General features: G+C 37.4%; 1 protein-coding gene across 7 annotated transcripts; it reads right to left on the reverse strand.

Annotated features, from left to right (window-relative positions):
• Nucleotides 1,108–20,813, reverse strand: LOC109722822 (sulfite oxidase-like). 7 transcript variants are annotated; one of them, XR_002219544.1, is made up of 14 exons: nucleotides 20,694–20,768; nucleotides 20,067–20,182; nucleotides 19,910–19,972; nucleotides 19,420–19,456; nucleotides 19,260–19,341; nucleotides 17,528–17,646; nucleotides 17,313–17,408; nucleotides 16,592–16,702; nucleotides 16,409–16,510; nucleotides 8,529–8,576; nucleotides 8,218–8,433; nucleotides 6,100–6,226; nucleotides 1,364–1,520; nucleotides 1,108–1,199 (listed from the first exon to the last, which is right to left on the reverse strand). XR_002219544.1 is itself a non-coding variant. In XM_020250972.1 (13 exons), the coding sequence occupies exons 1-12, from the start codon at nucleotides 20,766–20,768 to the stop codon at nucleotides 6,119–6,121; spliced, it is 1,173 nt and encodes a 390-aa protein (XP_020106561.1). In that variant the 3' UTR covers nucleotides 1,257–1,520; nucleotides 6,100–6,118. The 7 variants fall into 7 exon arrangements, 5 of the variants coding, with proteins under 5 accessions (XP_020106561.1, XP_020106562.1, XP_020106563.1 ...); XM_020250972.1 differs by lacking the exon at nucleotides 1,108–1,199 and having other exon boundaries at nucleotides 1,257–1,520; XM_020250973.1 differs by lacking the exons at nucleotides 1,108–1,199; nucleotides 1,364–1,520 and having other exon boundaries at nucleotides 5,921–6,226; nucleotides 20,694–20,813.

The raw sequence follows: 22,436 nt of genomic DNA on the forward strand, positions 1-22,436 counted from the left end.
AAAGAAAAAAAAGGTACGAGTAAATGAGATATTTTTAAAATTTTAAGGAATATATAGGCAATTATCCCTAGCAAAAGAGAGTACAAAACTATCTCTACATCTTTATCTATCTTTATAGAGAAAACTTCAAAAATCCCCCCTGTGCTTTCGTAGTTTCTCACTTTGCTCCCCTGTGGTTTAAAATGTATCAATTTGTCTCCCTGTGGTTTCGTTTTTATCTTTTCGGTAGCTTCTTCGTTAATATTTCATTAAATTATATACAAAAAACTTCAGATACCAATCTAGATTTATCAAATATTCACTTTAGTACCCTTTAATTTTAACTTTATCACCTATTTAAGAAAAAATAATAATAAAATTGATAAGAAAAAGAGGGAAAAAAAACAATAGGGGGACAAATTGATACATTTTAAACCACAGGGGAGGCAAAGTGAGAAACTACGAAACCACGGGGGAGGGTTTTGAAGTTTTTCCATCTTTATATAAGTAACAACAAGTCATGCAAATCACATTAATTCCGTCGACTCATCAAAAACTTTTTTTTTTAAAAAAAAATGTTTACATGCTTTTATCTAACTCTTTTTTATCAAATATCGTTGTGTGGCCTCAATCAGTGCCTAGGGTTGCAACAGCTTTTGGTTGGGGGGTCATAGCTCATAAGCCACTGGAAGTAGGGATGTCAATGAGTATGAATACCCGAAATTTTATTCGAATTCGAACTCGAATGAAATGGATATATCCGATAGATATGAATATGAATTTGAATATGGATATAAAAAATAAAAACCCGACGGATATGGATTCGAATATGAATTTTGATTGTACCCGACCCGAACCCGAACCCAACCCGAACCCGACCCAAACCCGAATTTATTTTGTATTATATATAATATATATATATAAAAATTTGATGTTATATTTGAATTTGTATTTTAAAAATTTAAATTTAATATAATATATTTTGAAATATTAAAAAAAAATAATTATTTCGGGTTCAAATTTTCAGGTTCGGGTTCGGGTTCGGGTTCGGGTTCGGGTTCAGAGTCAGGTTCAGGTTCGGATTTTTAAAAATCGGCTCCAAATCCGACCCGTTGACATATCTAACTGGAAGGTGATAGGTTTGGTTCGCTTTTGGGACAAGCAGTATAGAAACGGGCTGTACCTGAAAGCACCTTCTCTATCAAATTAAAGCCCTGCATCTGTACATTAATTTACAAAAGATACAATATTTCATTAAAAAAAAGAAAGCACCTTCTCTATCAAATTAAAGCCCTAAATCTAAACATAAATTTACAAAAGATACAAGATTTCATTAAAAAAAAAGAGAGGAACTTCACATATACAAACCTCAAAATGTACTTACATGCTTACACCTCCTACGAATGGATATTCACTGAGGCCCTGTTTGGATGCATGAATATCTTTTTTTTCGAACTTGGGATCTCGGGTACCAACCACCAAGCCCTTTGCCATTTACGCCAGGGACGATCGGTGATGCATTTATATTTTGTTGGGTATACCTGCATGATTTATTTAAAAGTTTGTACATTTAGTAAATGAAATTCAAGCTATTTTTTCTTGATAAAATAAATCATCTCGCATATGAGATATGTTATTACATCGAATCACGGATATCAAAACATTTCAAGAAGCAAAATCAAACTCTTTTCTTTTACAGTCACACTAGAAAATTCTTGTATTGAAGAAGTTATCATTGGATAACGTATTTTGACTTCCAAACAGGGTCTAAGGTTTTGTTTGGTTGCCGGAACAAGTTATATGATAACAAGTTATTCGGTATGCAAATTTTCTTATATAATTAGAAGGAAGGTGTTTGATTTTTGCTCCTTAAAAAGCCTTGGCTTCCATGATGTAGTAGGATAGCATGTTTTGCTTACAGGATGATTTATCTTATTCGGAAAAAAAATAAATTGAAAGTCACATATATTACTTCGTTCTAGACATTTGACCACTCATCTATCATCCAATCACAATAAAAAGTTCTCATATCGAATACGAAATCATCATATATCTTATTCCGAAATCCAAACAGGGTCTAAATCTTTACTGTTTACTCATATGTTCCTCACAAACTAACAGTTCTATATATTGACTAAGGTTAAGCAACAATTTACTTGAAAAGAATTGAATGTATAACAACTTTATTAAGATAAACAATTAATGATGATGAATTGTTTGCTAACATGTAAGAGACTATGAAAAAAATGTTGGTTATCCCCATCATCCTATTAATTAAACATTAAGGCTAGGTTTGGATGCATAAATAAATATTTTGTTCAACACATTTCTTTATTTATTCAAAAAAACTTGTACTATACTCTTATATGTGCCTAGATCGGCATATTATATTTGCTATTCAATTTATTTTCACACAGTAAGATATACCACATCATAGCTGAAATATGTTGCTATCCTATTGATCATAAATATCAAAACCTTCTACGGAGCAAAAATTCAAACTCCTAGCTTTTAATCACAAAAGTCCGTCCTCATACCAGCTAAGCTATTATTAAATAACATATTCAGACGTCCAAACAAAACAGATATTACAGAAATTGGCTAAAGGCGACTCTTTGCAAATATAGACATTTTCTGAGGATATGGACGCAATTTTTGATGTTATAAAGGAATGCTACTATGCATGTGTATTTCGGGGTATGCATTGCAAAACATCCCTAATGTGAAACTAATCTTAAAGCATTGGAATGCTTTTTATGTAGGCAATGTTAATAAGATTGTCTAGGCTTAAACACAATGTGTCTCAGAAAGCATCTCTTCACATGTGGGGTCTAATATTATACTGGAATAATAAAATTCAATGCATTTGCTCAGTTTAGCTAATAGGACACAGGAATTTTCTTTCCAAATACATTGAATAAGCCAATTATGTTTCCAACTACAAACAATGGATCAGTCAAACTAGAGTGACATGCATGGAGTACTATATCCAGCTGTTAAAGTTAGTTTTTCTGTGCACAGTATTTAAAGCAGAAGAACAGAGAGAGAAAATAATGGCCCATGTTGGCTAAAGCTCACACAGAACAACTGCTCTACTATTCAGTGTTTTGTATTGTTTATGTTGTTCTCACACTAGCATGTTGTGTCCTAGATTTTGTCACCATTTAATAGGCTAATAACACTGTATGATGAGAGCTACTGAATCTAATAGCCTCTTTTTTTGCCTCAACTTTTCCATGTGAGAAACATGGTAGCCAAAAGGAAAGGCAAGCATGTTTTGGCCCTTTCAGACCCTTCATATGTGGTTCTCCTTTAAGGGGCATAAAAATTGTGCAGTTTAACTGCATAAGGAAAGAAAAAAAACAAAAGAAAAACAGTAAGTTACACAAAAAGGAGCCCCATGTAAGAGAAATGGACCTCTCAAATCCTGATAGAAGGAACCTTCAGCAGTTTTTTTCGCCTTTTTCAAAAAGAAAACAACATGGGTAAACCCAAAACTCCAAATTTAAAGCACATGGTCGCGGGCTCAAAGCGACGACCTATTCGATCACAATAATGGGTATTCTAGCAATAGATTATGAGGAAGTTTCAACACTTAAATGGCCCTATTAATATGTTCACATTAAATAGCATCAGTCATTTTACAGAAAGGTAAATGATCATTCGGGGAAAAATTTAGCATTTTTGATGAACAGGGACTAAAGTGCAATATATATATATATAGAGAGAGAGAGAGAGAGTAGGTCTTGTGTGCTATTAGGAGCACGGAGGCCTCCGTGCTCCTAAACCGTTTTCGATGATGGAGTTTTCGAATCGATGATCGGCTCCGTTAGACTTGATCTAGCATATTTAAAGTATCTAGAAAATAAATTTTGCGGTTTTTTTATATTATTTACCTTGTGATCGAAAATGTTTAAAATCAACAATTTTTAATGGTTGATGTATACGGTTTGCAAGTTTAACGGTGTAGAAGTATTCAAATCAGATGAAATTTTGATAGAAAGTTCTTTATACTATTTACAGCAAGATCAATGTCTCTGATCGAAAATTTTAGTGCTATATCACCACTTTTTGTGAGATTTTTATTTTCAGCCGTTGATTTTGAACCCTTTCGATCGTTAGATAAATGATATCGAAAAATCGTAAAATTTATTTTCTAGATACTTCAAATACGCTAGATCAAGTCTAATGGAGCCGATAATCGATTCGGAAGCTTCATCACTGAAAACGGCTTAGGAGCATGAAGGCCTCCGTGCTCCTAATAGCACACAAGACCTACTATATATATATATATAGAATTAGGCTACTATACTATCTATAGTACCGGAGCTCCGGTACTATAGTCTTGTTTTCGATCTTAGGGTGTTCAAATTAACGATCCACATCGTTAAATATGATCTAGGGTATATGAAGTTCTTAGGAATAAAATTTTAGTTTTTTTCGACATCGTTTACTTAGTAAATAAATTATGTCAAAATGGACGGTGGAAATTGAATAATCTTTAAAATTTGAGCATAGGACTTTTAAATTCAAGATCAAGAATGTTAACTTTAATCTAGATAGTTTAAAGTATTTTCTATCAAAAATTGAAGAAATTTAGATTCTTCTACACCGTTAAACTCCAAACTCGCCATAGTAGCCATTGAAAATTGACAATTTTGAAATAGTTTTGATCATAAAGCCGGACTATGATATGTCGAAAAAATATAAATTTTATTTCTAAAAACTTTAAATACCCTAGATCAGTTTTAACGGTGTGGATCGTTGATTTGAACACCTAAGATCGAAAAACGAGACTATAGTACTGGAGCCCCGGTACTATAGATAGTATAGGAGACTAGCTCTATATATTATATATATATATATATTATATATATATATATATATAATATATATATATATATATATATATATAGTCCGGCTTCTATACTATCGATAGTAGCAAGCCCTTGGTACTATTGGTTTTCTACCATTAGATCTATCCTTTGATCATCATTCAATCCGTTAGATTATACTATTAAAACCAACCCCACTCAACTCTAGGGGACCACCTATCAAATTTAACCGGGGACCACTATCATTCTAACCGCACATCCTTTCATCCAACGGCCGAAAACTCAATAGTACCAACGACTTGGTACTATTGATAGTATAGTAGCATAATTCTATATATATATATATATATATATATATATATATATAGAGCTAGTCATAAGTTAGTAGGGCTATAGATAGTAGGGCTATTATACTATTATGAGTATTGGGCCCCTCGTACTCATAAGTTGTTTTCGATAATGGAGCTTCCGAATCGACGATCTACTCCGTTAAATATGATCTAAAGTATTTGAAACTTTTAGAAAATAAATTTCGTAATTTTTCGAAATCATAATAAAGTGCATCAAGCGAGCATAAAATGAACGGTCAGAATCAAACGATGTCTTAAAAATGGATGATCGGATCTTTCAATTTAAGATCAGAGTTATTGATCTTTAACTAGGTAGTGAATAGAATTTTCCATCAAAAATTCAATCTATTCGGATTCTTTTGCACCGTTAAACTAACAAGTATTCCATACTGGCCGTTAAAAATTGTCAATTTTGTCAGCTTTTGATCGTAACGTAAATGATGTCGAAAAATTATGAAATTTGATTTCTAGATGTTTCAAATGCTCTAGATCAACTTATGAGTACGAGGGCAATCCTACTCATAATAGTATAGTAGCCGAACTCTATATATATATATATATATATATATATATATATGCGAAAGTTTAGAGACTCAAGAGTTTTTAAGTAGAATTCACAGGGACTAAAGTGCCATATAATACGGCTCTTATCTAATATCATAATATTAGTTTTGATGTTTCTTCCTTTATGCCGGAGAAAACTGTAAATATAAGAGAGAACACATCAAATGAAACAGGACATCCAGTAGACATAACTAGATATTAAAAACCCAAGAAAACCTTCCTTTAATAAGAGTAGCAAACCCTGCATTATTCAATCATTGCGCACATGCATCATGAGTACAAAAAACGACTAAACTCAACCAACACAATTTCCTTTTTCTAGTCCTACAATGCAACGCAAGAATAGGAGCTGAAATAACTTTTCTTGTCACCTCGGGAAGGAATTGAAGTTCATGGAGCAATTTGGAGGCGAATGCGATGCCACGATGTGTTCAGTATGCCTCTTAGGTTCCATATTGTCTCTACTCTTTCAGGTTGGACATTTGCACTTGAATCAACCTGCTCATAAAGCAACAAATTTTGAAGGAATGAGAAAAATGAAAATCTAGAGCAACTAGTTTTCTCGAGAATAAGAAAAGAGCAATTAATCAAATCGAATTTAAGTTGAGCAATGGCCAGAAAGCAAAATTGTAGCATGCCTAAAAGAAGGCACTGTATTTTCTATTTCTTTTCAAAAGATTGCAAAACAAAGTATTGGGTTGGATCATTTCATTAGGATCATAAAATTGAAATAAGCTACAAATTAGTCGAATATTTCACCTTTGCCTAAACTAAAAGGAAATTGACTTTGTCTTTATGTCAAGTAACTGAAACTGGAGTCCTGTATCACATATCCTATTACTTTTAACTTTTATTTGCCATCAAATATCCACTAAACATCACCCATTGGATTGATACATCATTTTATTATAATTAGTTTTTGAAGAATATTTTTCATAGGCATTGAGCCTTGCCTTAATTGCACCATTCTTTCTACCATTTCCTGTCCGATTCATGTCCTTCAACAACTGTCTTACCTTAGTTTTTACTATTTTAAAATTTTTTTAGTTAATAGCTAGCAATGAGGATGAAATGATACATGTGGGGGAAAAAGGGAAGAATAAATAGAAATCTGGAAGAACCATATCAATAATGGCGATAGTGCAATAGGTGAAATCACACGAAGAAAATTATTATGCGGAAGCATATATAAGTATTGTGCAGCAAAAGTGGGTGAAGGATGGAGATGAGGGTATTTAAAGCAAGATAAGATGAGGATGGAAGAAGAAAATGAGGATATTTAAGAAAAAAGTGCTTATAAAACAAAATGAAAATCATATTTAACAACATAAAAGTGTAAACTCAGTACTGCAATAGGATGCTATAATATCGAAAAAGGTAGCAGCATTCACATTATAAATAGAAAGCATCAAGTGCCACAAAGGGAAAATATTTTAACATGATACCCCACGTTCCACAATAAAACCATATTAAGTTCCTAAAAGTAAGAGCTCCCTAAAGAAGAATTGAGATGAAGGTTTTGGAGGAGATACAAAACAATTATCATGTTGCAGGGTTTTGATCGAGTAAAATCCTATACAGTATGATTTTTTTCTCTGCTATGTGTTCTGCTGATAATATTCAACGTACTACAATATATAAGCATTTAAACAAGAAAAACATATATCCTTGACTTGGAAATGAATAATAGCAAGCGCTTAATGAAATTGCTGAGAGATGCAATAATAAGAACTAACATTGAGAGATGGTATATTACCTTCAATCAGGTCAATGGACAAGTTAAAGAAGTGATAAAGGAATTCTACACAAATAGGACAAAAATAAAGAGAATCGCAATATATCCTTAATTGATAATGTGACTCGAAAATAAAGGTTATGACATAGAGAAGATAAAGGTTCTCCAAATCACTTAAACAATAATACCATTTCCTTCTTTTTGAGTTCTTCTGGTGTTATTAGCTAGATTCTTGGATGACTGATAAGCGACGAACATACTCAGCTAGATTCATTCATATATCAATGGGGTAAGTAGATGGTGAATTATGTGGTCTTCAACTTCTCAGAAGTGACTTGAGATCATTTATTTCTCTGTAGAAGTGGGTCTATTTAAACTGAGTGGATCAAAGTACTAACTATTTTATCCTCTCTTTTCAAACCTGACCGCTTCAGTTCATATTTTTCCATCTTCACCTTCTTTGGCAATATAGCATTATGGATTTGATTCAAGTTAATATGAAAAATAACAACGTATGAAAACGCAGAAAGTTTTTTAAGCTATAACAAGGAATTTTTGCATGTATTGAAAAGACATGCTTTATCTGTAGATGTCAAATATACTATTTACATCTGCCTATTCATATATTAACAAATATGGGCTATTTCTAGTGCAAATTTTCTATTTACAGTGGTGTCTATGAAAATTGGTGCATTTCAAGTGGTTCCTATGGAAAAAAAGCCTTCAAAAAACATGTTAGAAAGGAAGTAGATACCGCTTTGGCTATAATCGTGGAATCTTCTGTAATATCTACAACAGCTTTGAAGAAAACCCAAGCCCACTTATCACTTGTCACATCACAAGATACATATGGGACATCACTCTTCTGACATCTAGAAGCTTCCAACCAAGTCTTGCCACCATCAACTGATATGTCGACTCTCTCAATGCCACGCCCACCTCCAGACACTGCATATCCAGCAACAATGACCTAAAAATGTAACAAAATAGTAGACATATTATGTATCTGCTATTCTCTCATGAGACAAAAGGACAAATGGATAATGTAAGAATGCCTTTACCAACCTCTCCTTTCTTAAGGACATTTGTGTCTTCCAAGGAACAAATAGCACACTGCAAGATCACAAGACTAACTCAGAAATCAACAGATTATGAAGATTATATGCAATCTATTATTTGTTACGAAAAAATAATCAATGATTTTCGCTATGAGGCATGATACCGTCACATAACTACATGGGTACCTCGAAATTACAGACCTTGAAATAAAGCAAAGTATATTTACACATTCACGGAGATGTAAGCTGAATCAGTCGAGATGGATGAACCACATCATCTGAAAGGCTTCTTAGTAAGGATTTTTATATGCATCTCAAATTTTGCACGCGGAATTAACTGGTGGTGCATGTTGGTATTTATTTATTTATATGACGACTTAAAACTTTATTTCGTGTTGGGTCTCTTGAGTAGCCCAATATCTAATGGGCTTTACTTGGGGGCTTATGCACTACTTACCACTCATAAGCTTAGTCCTAAATAGAAAACATATGAGAAGTGATTACTCTTTATATATCCCACCATCTCCTAGTCACTTGCTTAGGTGATATAAATAATGGTGTCATCCACTATTCACACGCACGAGCGCATGGCACGAGCACTGAACCAACCTCGCAGCTTTTTAGGTTGGCCTTTTGTGGCCACCTACCTAGTTGCTTCCTCCTCTCAATTTATATAAAGAGAGGAAGGTAAAGAATTGCCTGCTTTCACTTTCTTACTTACAAGTTAACAGAGTTTAAGGCCACTCTCTAAAAGTCTCGCTGGTTCAACTTGCGCTACTTTCGAGACGTGCCAATCGGGTAGCTTGCGCACGTTGTATCGCGAGAGGTGATTGTAAGAGCCTCGCACATGGAGGGCAATCTTGCTTTCTAGGACACTGCTTCCTATACCTCGACCCGTAGGCCACATCTTTACCTATTCTGTATTGTTATTTGTTGCTTTAAAAATTATTATTTATTGTTTGAAAATATTTCATCTAACTGAAATTATAAATGCATTTTTCTACTATAATAATAGATTATTTCCAACAGTGCATATCGTTCTTTGACTTGACGTAGTATGCCATTTTATGGCTTCTACACTGTATCATCTTAATATTATCAATTGTAATAAACAATGCTTTGATATTAGAATCTGTGTGTTACATTTGAATGGTGATTGAGGTTGTGCCATAATTACCAATATATAACACATACTTATTCTTAAGTAAAGGGTACACCAAAAAAGAACTACATTGCAATAGTCTGGTTAAGCATCTCATCTGTAGCAGGAAATATTACCAATACTTGCCCAAAAAGTAGACCCAATTTTGGTCCACAGCTTTCGATTATTAAAATTTCTTCTTATGGATAGTATTTTTTTTTTTGAAAAAGGTAGCACGCTACCCGCTTCATTTATTGAAAGGGTGAACTAGGCTACATGGGTGAGGCAACACCGGCCTCGGTGGTGGCGGAAAAAAAAAAAAAAAACAAACAAACAATGGTCCCAAAACAGCTACAAGCGAGCTGACAAAAATTAGTCCCAAAACTTCGTCAACTGCTTAATCTTGAAAGCTGCAAGGACGGGGTCCGGTTGGGTTTTCCTAAAGATCACGCCATTCCTATTCTCGCAAATTATCCACTAGCAAGCTACCAAACCGGATATCGTGGTACGGGATAGCTGCAATCCATTCCTCGTCATCCACCGTTCCCAGACTGAGGTCACATCGTCGCCCCAATCTCCAGTCTAGGCGGTCTCCAAGCTCGTTACCATTAGAAATCTCGAGAAAACACACCGTACGAATAAATGGTCGACAGTTTCCTCTTCAGTCCCGCATAGCACGCATGCGGTATTTCCAGACCAACCTCTCTTGAGGAGGTTGTTGGCTGTGAGAGTCCACTTCTTAAGAACTAGCCAGCAAAAAACTTTCACTTTTAAGGGTACTCGGAGTCTCCAAATCTTGCTAGCTCAGCCGTCCCTTAAGCCCCCATCATTCAACATCGAGTACGCGAATTTCACTATGAACCGCCCGTCAGGGCTCTATCGCCAGTGCACACTATCTGAGCCATGCTCGAGTTGGAAAGTAGAAACCCTTTCCTTGATTGCTGGGTAACTAGGAGTCAATCCGTGTCCACTAGGGATATCACCACTACATATCTTGCTCCGGTTCCATCCATCGCTAGTCAAGCAGTCATTGATTTTGCAGTTTTTGCAGCACGAGAGAGGGTAAATCTCGGGAAAAGACGATTCCAACGTCTTTTCTCCACACCAACGATCAGCCCAAAAATCAATAGTACTCCCGTTTCCTGGTTTGTATACGGCTCCCCACTTGAAAATTTCGTTGTGGCTAAGGGCTCCCTTCCACCAATATGAACTAGGCTGGAAGGATCTGCCCTCCCTAAGAGGTCTTCTTCTACGGTAGTACAAGTCGTGTACTAGTATATTCCACTGTAGGTGAGGTTCCGAGAAGAATTTCCACCACTATTTGGTTAGAAGGGCATAGTTCATCGTGGCTAAGTCCAAAATACCGAGCCCGCCCTTTTTCTTACTCCTAAATATGTTCTTCCATGCGACCAGGCAGCCTTTATCGGGTGAATTGTAGCCTCTATTCCAGAAGAAGTCTCTAATTAGGGCCTCGATACGCGTGATTACCTATTTGAGTGCCTTGAACATTGACAAAAAGTAAAGGGGGAGATAAGTAAGAACCGCGTTCACTAGGATAAGTCTACCACCTCTAGAAAGAAGTTTCGATTGCCACCCGTCAATTCTACACTGTATATTCCGGATGTTGCCCATCCAGTCCTCCTTAGAAAGGCAACGATTAGCTAAGGGCAAGCCTAGGTACTTGGTCGGCAGGTTCCCAACTTTACAGTCGAGTATAGTCGCAAGAGTAGACGCTTTCCCTTCCACCTATCCAGTGTAGAATAATTCTGATTTCTTCCTGTTAATCTTCATCCCTGAGGCCCATTCGAAGAGATGCCACAAGAACTTGAGATTTCTCATATACCTTTTCTTAGCCTCACAGAAGAAAAACGTGTCATCCGCAAATTGGATAATGAAAATTCTGGACATGTCAGACGGGCCAAGGCCTTTAAGGAGGTTGTTAGAGATAGCCTTATTCGTCATCCGGGCGAGGCATTTTGCCACCAAGAGGAAGAGGAAAGGAGAGAGTGGATCACCCTGTCTGACCCCCCGCTTCGTCTTTATCCAATTGGTTACGTCACCATTCACCAAAATAGCTACCTTAGCGAAACAAACACAAAGTTTGGTCCACCCACACCACTTTTCATCAAATCCCCACCAGTCTAAAAAGCTAAATAAGAACGGCCAGGAAATTCTGTCGTAGGCCTTTTCGAAGTCAACCTTAATACCTACAGCCTCGACACCCAGTTTAGCGCCCCATCCTATAAGCTCGGAAGCTGCGGCAAATGCATCGGTAATGCTCCTCCCTTTTAGAAGGCCGATTGGGTGGGTGCTATCAGGTCGCTCATAACTGGCTCAAGACGGTTGGCCAAAACCTTAAAAAGAATCTTCTGTATCCCGTTCAATAAACTAATGGGTCGGAAATCACTCGCCCGCTTAGTCCCTTTCCTCTTGGGGATTAAGCAAATAAAAGTGTAATCAAGGGGACCAGTGGATAATCTCCCCTCAAACATTTCCTGAAAGATGCTCGAAATATCCCCCTTCAGGGTATCCCAGAAAGTTTGGTAGAAGCTCAACGGGAGCCCATCAGGGCCCGGCGCCTTATTACTTCCGAGTTGGAAAACCGTTATTTTCATTTCCTCCAAACTGAAGGGTCAAGTGAGGTGAGCGAGGTTAGAGTCTGATACACGATTCTAATCGAATAGACCATTCCACTCGCCAAAAGAAGATGAAGCCATCTCATCTGGTGTGAATAGCTTCTTGAATTTTTCGAAAGAAGCAATGCTTTTTATCCTCATCCGTTCGTAATACTTGACCGTCCTCTTCAATCATACTAATCCCGTTGGCTCTTCTCCTACCATTGGCTATGGTGTGAAAGAATTTAGTATTTCCATCACCTTCTCTTAGCCAATGTTGCTTGGCCCGTGTTCTCCGCAGGGATTCTTCGTCTTTCAGCACTGTACTTAATTTACTTTTTAGGTCTTCCCTCTTAGAAAAAAATTCTGGATTAAGATCCCCCTGTTCTTCCTCTCTGTCAATGTCCCGTATTTCCCTCATTAGTCTTAATTTTTCACCTCTTACACTATAAAACTCAGCCGCACACCACTCTTTAATTCTCGTCCTACAATGCCTCAGCTTAGCCGCGAACGTAAGAGCAGCCGACTTCATGTGTCTTCCCTCTTTCCACCAGCTTCCCTCTTTCCACCAGCCTGGTAGCTTAGATATAAAGTCCTCGTGGTTTAACCAAGCGTCCTTAAAGCGAAAGACCTTCTTTTTCTTCGTGTCAGTTCTCACTGCAGAAAAAAGGATAGGGCAATGGTCCGAAGTGACTCTTAAGCGGGCTTCAATCTTAGAGAGGGAGAATTCCTGATCCCACTCCGTCGAAACAAGGAATCTGTATGTTGGACCAAGTGAAGGATTGATTCGACATAGGAAGGTCTATTAGCGCCAAGTCGTTTATAAGGTCGTTAAAAAGGTTCGTCGCTCGGTGGCTCCACGTCTTCCCCCTCCGCTCGTCTTGACTCCTAGTATTGTTAAAGTCACCACACATAACCCACAGGCCCTTGCAACACTCCTTCAATTGTGCCAACTCTGCAAAAAAGTCCTCCTTACCATCCCAAGTAGCCGGCTGTAGACATTAGTGACGAAAAATCTCGTCCCAACTCTTGACAAGAGACAGAAGAACTGTGATGGAATAATTATGCACAATGACTTCGTGGCAGGAGAAAATGCGGGAGCTCCAGCACGTGATCAGACCCCCAAAGGCACCGTTGGATTCAACGAAGACACATTTATCCAGAAAAGAGCCCGCAAAACTACGAAGGAAGGACCCCGAGATATGATTTACTTTCGATTCCTGAAAACACACTACCACATTAGTTAAACTAGCAATCACATCCCTAACAACAAGATGCTTAGAAGGGTCATTAAGCCCTCGAACATTCCAACTACAGACATGAAACATCAAAGAACAATAGACAACCAACACCAAAAAGTCCCCAAAAACGATCTATTGTCCAAGACCCACTCCCCAAAGCCTATCATTGGTTCACAAATCTGACGAGTTTCTTCGCCTCGCCACCTCCCAAAATCACCCCACAGCGTCAACTCTTGCTAGTGAATTTCTTTAAGGTAGCCTCAGCCACGGAGCCATCCCCACCTTCGCGCATTCTCGCCTTCCTAGTCATAGCTTTGTAGATGATTGGCAACGTGCTAGCAGATGCAAGCCGTTCGTTGGCTCTAAAAAAAGTCGGATTCGAATCTATGACGCTCGGCTTCGACATCGCCACACTTGGCAGAACCAGGATCCCATCACCATCTCCTATCTTTTCTCCCAAGCCTGGGTCTATAACAAGGGATGACTCAATTTCAAAAAACTGGACAGCACACTCAAGGTCCATGCCACTCCCAAATTCCCCGAATCCAAGATTAGATCCTTCCCCACACAGCTCCCCTAGGCCACCACAGCGCACCTCAATTAACCCACAAAACCCAGGGAAAGCCACTTGCAGAATTGACCCACTTGATGTCACACCACGCACCAGCAACTGGCCACTTGGGCCTAAAGCCAATAACCAAACTCGGGCCCACCCAAATGTGTCCTCTCTCAGCCCATTATCAAGTGCAAGTGGATCCACCCTAACACACGGCTTAACATGGCCCCCACCTCCCATCATTAAAGCTGTGGGACATTGACTCAACCCAATAGCAAATGCATGAGAATCCACCGTACCGGCATCACATGGCCCCCACTTCCCACCATTAAAGTCCTAGAAGACTTTACAGCCGGGGGTGATCGCAAGGCTTGACCACTCCCTGTCAACACTTTGGGTTCCACCCCACTTTGAAAAAGTCATCTTCCCTAGGCACCCTCGCTGTAGGAAAGGAGAAGGGAGTTCTTCTAAACAGAGTATGGAAAGAAAGCTTTCCCAATGCTCCCTCCCTACGCCTTTTCCAGAATGATGCAGCTCGTTGGGTTCGCCGTCGCCTGGGCTAGCTTCGGCCTCGGGCACGTTGCCGACCGTTGCCTGGTCTCGGAGACCCCATCACCAGCATCCAGCCCACATCCGCCTCGCAGGCCGTACACCGGCCCTCGAAGGTCTCGTCTACTTCGATCTTCGCCGCTCCTCGACGTTCGCAGCTCCGTCAAGTATCGAGGAGATCGATTTGTCGACCGCTCCAATCGGACCCAGTTGATTCTCGCCCTCCTCGAAGATCGCTGCTTCGTCGATTGCCACGCCACTCGATTCAGCGATCGCTCAGAATGGACCTCGTCGATCTCGCCTGCCTCATCTTCCATCTCTTCGTCCGCGCTCTCCTGCTCTCCATCCACCTGTGCGTCGATCCTTCTCTCTCCGGGCTGGTCAATCCCGTTCACAGGACCGTTCGGCGGCGGTGCTGGCGGATCACGGTCCGCGTCGTCAGCAGCTCTCTCCCAGCTCTCAAGGTGGATCATAATGGAGAAGAGTTCGTCCCCTAGCACCACGGCGAGGTTCTGGAGGATGTCGGTAAGAGAGTCGAGAATGATTTGGCATCGAAACGCTCGAAGATTCGTCATCGCCTTGGTGATCTCGTCCGCCTTGACGAATCGCCCAAATCCACTCACCATGGCTGCGACCCTTGCCACCGTCCAGCACTCGAACAGCAAATTAATCAAGCGGATCCAAGCACGGAACGATGCTCTATGTGGTCATGTGTTCCTATATTGACCGCAGGGGAAGCACCTAAGCCAGAAGCCCTCGAGGGTGAGCATTTCCCTCCTCACGAGGACCTCCGCCGAAACCCATTCCTGCAAAAAAATTGCGTAGTCCCGTTCTCGATATCGCGCGACTGCGAAGTCATCTGTGTATCCCCCAAAACGTCGGGCCATCGCACTCTTAATAGAACAGATGGGGTTGGGTCCTAGCTCTGCAGGGTAGATCACATCCGCGAGGATTACGTTGCGGCGCAACTCTCTTCTCCGTAAAAATTTCGCGGTATACGGCACGAAGACCTTCGTAGGCGGAACGCGTCCGTGCTGGCGGAAGGCTCCATTCATCTTGTCCTTCAACCTCTAGACTGTCTCCTTGCAGAAAAGAGTTCGGTGGCCGGATTTACGACACCGCAGACACCTGACGGGGTCTCGGCACTCAGCGACCTTGTGGTCCGGGGCTAAGCACCTGAAACGCCGTGAGTTGCTCCGGTAGACAAATCTCCGAACACCCCGGGTCGCAGAATTAGGACAAGATTGGCTTTGCACTGAAGCGGTGGGTGAGTAGTCTTCCTCAATAACACCTCCTTATAAGACCCAGGTAAAGAGGTTTGAGGTTTAATGCTCTCAATTCTCATTCTCTGATTTGTTACAGCCCACCCACCTAGGTTCAGAGGCCAACTCCCTCACCTTACCTCTTTGAGCTTCAGCATTAACACCACCCTTCAGTTCACTTAAGGAGCTCTTTCCCAACCCAGCTACAATCGCATCCTCTTCAAAAGAATAGCTTTTAATCTCCTCTAAAGCATCACCTACCTCGTCTGCCCAAGCCACTCTTTTCACCACTTTCTTTCCCCTCCCAACAATCCTTCGCATGGACAGGTCGCCAATGCCAGGGCCAATAGAGACCTTCGCTAACGCCTCAGCACCCATTGATAACTTAGCATTTTATTTCCTTATGGATAGTATTATTATAGGCACTTTTATTATGATATTCTGCCTCCCAAAACAATTTCTAATAATTTAGAAATATTACTAAAAAATAACAATTACATCAATAATAAATTCTTAAAGATACCTGTACAGGAAAATCCATTTGGGGCTTCCTGGTTGACCAATCAATGTTATCCCAATCGACTGAAGGAGGAAACATTTTGTAGTCCTTTTGCATAAAAAATCCCTACATTTGTGAAAGAGCTATAAATTCCTACCTTTTTGTCGGAAACAATGAAATATGTCTACGAGCTCTTAAATACCTAACCTGACTTTCTTCCTCGATTATGTCAATCCGATCCAACCATTTGACAGAGCGTGCCCCAATAACACCAGGAACAATCACACGTAGTGGGTATCCGTGATCACGGTTGAGAACCTTATAGAGAAAAATCATAAGAGTTATTTGGATTTGAATATTAATATAACTCAACACTTTACATAGCTTCAAAGAAAATGATAATTTTTTTTATTCAGTGCATAACTAGATTTACGAAATAGAAACACATATTGAAAGGACAAGTAGAAGCAACCTACCAAGATTTTTAGAAGTGATAAATAAAATTACTTAAATTACATTAGAATTGACATGTATTAATACTACTAGTTAGAGGCTTTTACCTATATATTCTTGCCAATCTTCCATTTATATTCCATAAACCTGAATAAGCTTAATTTTCATATTTACCCCTTGAAAGTGCATTTCTTATGCTATCTTCATGAAGTTTTTCTGTACTAGAAAAGGTTCTTCAAAAGATGATACTTTTGCTAGTATGCGGGTATATTAATACATAAATAAGTTCATGAATGACGTATACGAGCATTCCAACTTTGCAGGGATAAATGTGTAAATAAATACTTTTCTAAGGTACACGTCAATATCTCTTACTTCATCTTGTTCTCAAAAGAAAAAATCAATGAGAAGTATGACACACCTACCAAATTATACATGCAAGGGGCAATAAAAAGATCAATTTTTTCTCGCCTACCTCACCATTCATTTCATATGCAAGTAAGACATCTGCTGCAGGATTAGTTGCCTGGTCCAAGGGAATTGATGCCTTATAAGGACCACCATTTTCCTCCTAGCATGCACAGAGGTTGAACCAAAAGATTTAGTTGTGCAATTTCACCCAAAAAAGGAAAAAAAAAAAGAAGATAATTAAAGATAGATTATTAGATACAAATAGTTCCAAAAACGCACAGGACACTGGTCAATACTTGTGAATTCAGCATGCTTTCCCCCTAATGATGTTATTGCTGTATGATGTGATACACCAACAAGCTCAAGAAGATCTGATAACTTGGCTCCACCCCAGATAGCTGTAGGGGCAGATATAATTTTTTGATGAAAAATGCAAGATACTTAATTGGGCTTTTTGCAAATATACCACTTTCAAATATGCAAAATTGCACGAGTAACCCAGCAAAGCTGATATTTGCGCATGTAACATTGAAAACCTTGCTAGTTTCCATTCTTGCCCCTGCAAAATTTAATTGCAAACTTCCTTGAAAGCAACACACATTATTTAGCAACACATTATTTCCACCAATAGCAAGTGCTAACAAGTGAGGAAATTATTCAATCGTTCGGCACAACAAGAAGGACCATCCCCACTCCGGATTGAGAAGTGCCTTAAATGACTTCTCTAACCTTTGTCATTGAAGAGGATGCAAGAATTTGGCTCCTCTTAACGTAGCATTCCCTTTTACATAGTTTACATAGTCTTATCTCCTAATTGGACTTTCTTGTATTTTTCTTTTTCTACCGTTCTTGCATGATTTTTTGTTTTCTTTGTTCCTCCCTCTTGCACCTTTATTTTACTTTTAAATATATTTACCATAGGGAATCACCCCATGGTCTTGACTTCACCACCCCCCCCAAAAAAGGGCATGCAAAGGAAAGGTTTTGCATATATACACCTTAGGAGGCATGAATGCAAACAGTTTTAGCGGTACTTAAGCAAATACCAAATTGCAGGGATATTTGCACAATTTTATATACTTGTGAGTATATAAACTAAAGAAATTTCTTTCAGTAGCCACTGACTACATCTAGAACCGTCTAAGCAAATAGCAGTTATGAAGTACAAAGATAAGCACAAACCAAATATTTAGGTGGCAAAAATAAAGACAGAGAACATTAGGAGCAAAAATACAAGTTCATCACTACTAACAATTACACAACAGAAGATTGAACAAAGTGCATATTCTGTATAGCTTCGTTCAGATCACTGAAACACAGTGTATACATTAAAATGATTTACGTTATTACAAATTAACACATTATCCATGGAAAATTCTTTTTTTTTCTTTCCATGGTGGCGAACTGCTTGTTTTCTTTTGAATTGCTTTTGTTTTACATTTTAGGAGTAGAAGGTTCAATCCCTAGCTTACCACCTATGCTACACCAATTTGTTGCCTGTTATGCTGTTAAATGAATTGGACTAAAAAATAACCAATGTAACATTTGTTTTATTAAACTGTGAAACAAATTAAAAGAATTCACATAATAAAAATGATGCTCACAGCAATAACAGAGACGCAGCGACACGTAAAACAATTTTACATTATGTACACTATGGCAAGCATAATATTTTAGGCTAACCTGTGTCACTTTAAATTATGTTATGAAATTCGTTTCTAAGGAGCGCGGTTATAGCTGTACAATGTTAGTAAACACCTTTCAACTTGGTCATCACAACAACAGATGACAAGGACTACTGGAATAAACAAATAAGCTGTTGCAGTACTAAGAAATTAAATATTAACCTTCATATAGGATTAAAAATAAAGTTATAAGCTTGGGTTTGGTGCTATGCATACAAAAGTCCGTCATAACAAAAAGCATAATAAACAATAAATAATTCATTGCCGCAAGTACTATTTAAATCGATAAGATATAAATAAACAAACAAATGATTAAATATACTGACCATTTCCTAGAGTCGCAACATCCCACCCGACACCTCTCACCGCCCTAATTTTACTCATCGCTGTTCTCCTATTACCTGCACACTGAGCTTCTTGAAATATGTTAAGCCTATTATCAGAAATTTAGACTAAATTCCACTTCTATTTGGCACAGAAATTTACCTGTAAAGTTGCAGTAACATTGTATTTGGGTAGTTTCCTAACACACAAAAAATTAAAAATAAAAATAAAAATAAAAAATAAAAGCAACGGTCTCAGGCTACCTACAACTACAAGCAAGAGTCCAGTCATATGCCCAATAAACGGAAGTGTAAAATATATCATCCCTGTACTATCCTGCTATTGCGACTTAGCCCTGAGCTTTTGACTGAAACATCCTGGTCTCCGAACATTCTGGAACATCAAAAGAAATCTAAGATTTCCTGTAGAATGACCGTTTTCCTCTTCTCATATAAAATGATTTCTTGTTTCGGTATCCCGGAAATATGGTTAAAAAGGTCATTTTAAAGGTAAAATTTCACATGTCGTCGGATCTTTTTAGCGGCCAGCAATGTACTGAAGTGCTTAAGCAAAAAATTCACGGATTATGTCACAATTGGCAAAGCTACTATTCACATTTTACTCTAATAGAAGAAAACATTGAAATACTCACTTAATGTCATCTAAAGACAGCTTCTTTGGCTTCTCCACTAGCCCACCTATGGAGAGATAGTAACTGCTTCACCAGGGAGGCCGAAAATAACAATGCAAAAGCATTTTAGTACCATATACAATTTGAATCTAAACAGAGATCAGAGATGTAAACCGACCTATTAATGTCGTCAACAATCGGAATGGGCCCATGATTCCTCTCGTAGAAGAAATCGACAGGGGTTATGTAAGAGGAGATGAGATCTTCTCTTGTTGGCTCAGCATTAAAGGGCTCCTGCGATTGATAACAGATTAACTACTTCCTTTTTTTTTTAAGTTCTTACAAAAAGTTTTGATCTTTCTAGGATCAACAGGTCAAGGACTATTCAAAATGGTGAAATTTGCATCCGTTGACGGTTAGTGAAATTCACAGATTCAGCAGTTTAAAAATATTTAAGATCATTAAATTTAACAAAAAATCACTACTAAATTCAATAAAATCCCGAATTTTATTGATGGAACTAACTCAAATAAAAAAAATTATAATAAAGAGGAGGGGGTGTTAACGGAGCTATTTCAAAATGTTCCCCATTCAAAGAAGTCCCTGCGCAATTTTTCCAAAATAAAAAAAAGAAAAGAAAGGTAAAAATGGTGCAAATTAGGGCATTTCCCTCGTTCAATCCCACACTATTCAATCAAAAATAATCTGATTTAACAAGATACAATCAAAAGATGACCTATTTCACCAAATCACGAAATAAACCCTAATAAATCCCTCAAAAAATGGGAGAAAAAGAAGATTTCACCTTTGCATTGATTCGTAACGAAGGGTGGCGAAGAGGCTCTTCGGAGTAATCCGAGGGACCTCTCAACCCCGACATTTCTCTCTCTCTCTCTCTCTCTCTCTCTCTCTCTCTCTCTACGCCATGGACGGGATTCGACGAGAATAGCGCTGGAGCAACGGCTATTTAAAGGGTTCGGCGAGGCCTCACGTGACGCGCACGTGAGTGTAACTTGTTCCCTCCCTCGTCGTTGCCTAATTATCCTATACCGGGTTAACTGCACCTAGGATGTTGATGGATATAGATATCCGAAAATTTATCAAAATTCGAACACGAATGAAACGAACTTATTCGATGTTAATTAGGTATAGTTTTAAAAAATCGACATATTCGGATTCAGATATAAATTTTACCTGTACTCAACCTAAACCCGAATAAATTTTACGTTATATAGTATATATGAATGTTTGGTATTATATTTGAATTTTAAAAATAAATTTTAGATTTTAATATAATATACTTTGAAATATGGTAATGAGAAATGATTTCTTTGGATTTGGACTTTTAGATTCGGATTTGGGTTTAAATTTTTTATCAGTTCAGATTTGGATTGGACCTATTATTTGGTTCGGATATAAGTAAGAACTACTTATTTCAGGAATAGGTATAAGTTCAAATATAAACAAAAAACTAGACTAATTTTGCATTTGAATGAAAATTGGATTGTTTTCGAGAATAAGAAAAATAACGTTTGCATAGATAAGATGGAATTAGAAGAATAGTAAGTAGTTATAAATAAAAAATAATGATATTACCCCCTCTCATTATATTTAAGTTTGAATTTTTTAATTTTATATCTATATTTTTAAATTTAAAATTTTAACTTTTAAATTTCAAATTTAAAAATTAAAACTTAAAATTTAAAATCTCAAATTTTAAATTTCAAAATAAATTTCAAACTTTAAATTTAAAATCAAATTTAAATTTAAAAAATATAAAATATCAAATTTTAAATTTAAAAAATTATAAAATTTAAAATTATAAACTTTAATTTTGAGATTACAAATTATAAATTTTAAAAATTTAAATTGTAAATTTTAAATTTTAAATTTTAAATTTTAAAAATAAAAATATCAGCAATAATAATTTAATAGTAATTAAATTAATTAATAGATTAATTAATGATTTAATACTATAATTAAAATTAATTAGAGTTTAATTAATCTGGTTCTTGGTTGTTCCAGAGATAAGTATGAAACAGAGTAGAGCTACTATACTTTTATGAGTATTAGGCCCTTCGTACTTATAAGTTGTTTTCGATGATAGAGCTTTCGATTCGACGATCCACTCCGTTAAATATAATCTAGATTATTTGAAACTTCTAGAAAATAAATTTCGTAATTTTTCGAAATCATAATAATGTCCATCAAGCGGGCATAAAATGAACAGTCAAAATCGAATGACATCTTAAAAATGAATGATCAGATCCTTTAATTTAAGATCAGAGTTATTAATCTTTATCTAGGTAGTGAATAGAATTTTCTATCAAAAATTCAACCTATTCGGATTCTTTTGCACCGTTAAACTAGCAAGTATTCCATACCGCCCGTTAAAAATTGTCAAGTTTGTGAGCTTTTGATCGTAAGGTAAATGATGTCGAAAAATTATGAAATTTAATTTCTAGAAGTTTTAAATACTCTAAAAAATGTTTAACAGTATGGATCGTTGATTCGGAAGCTTTATCATCGAAAACGACTTATGAGTATG

This window comes from Ananas comosus, linkage group 17 (assembly GCF_001540865.1).
Source record: "Ananas comosus cultivar F153 linkage group 17, ASM154086v1, whole genome shotgun sequence".
NCBI lineage: Eukaryota > Viridiplantae > Streptophyta > Magnoliopsida > Poales > Bromeliaceae > Ananas > Ananas comosus.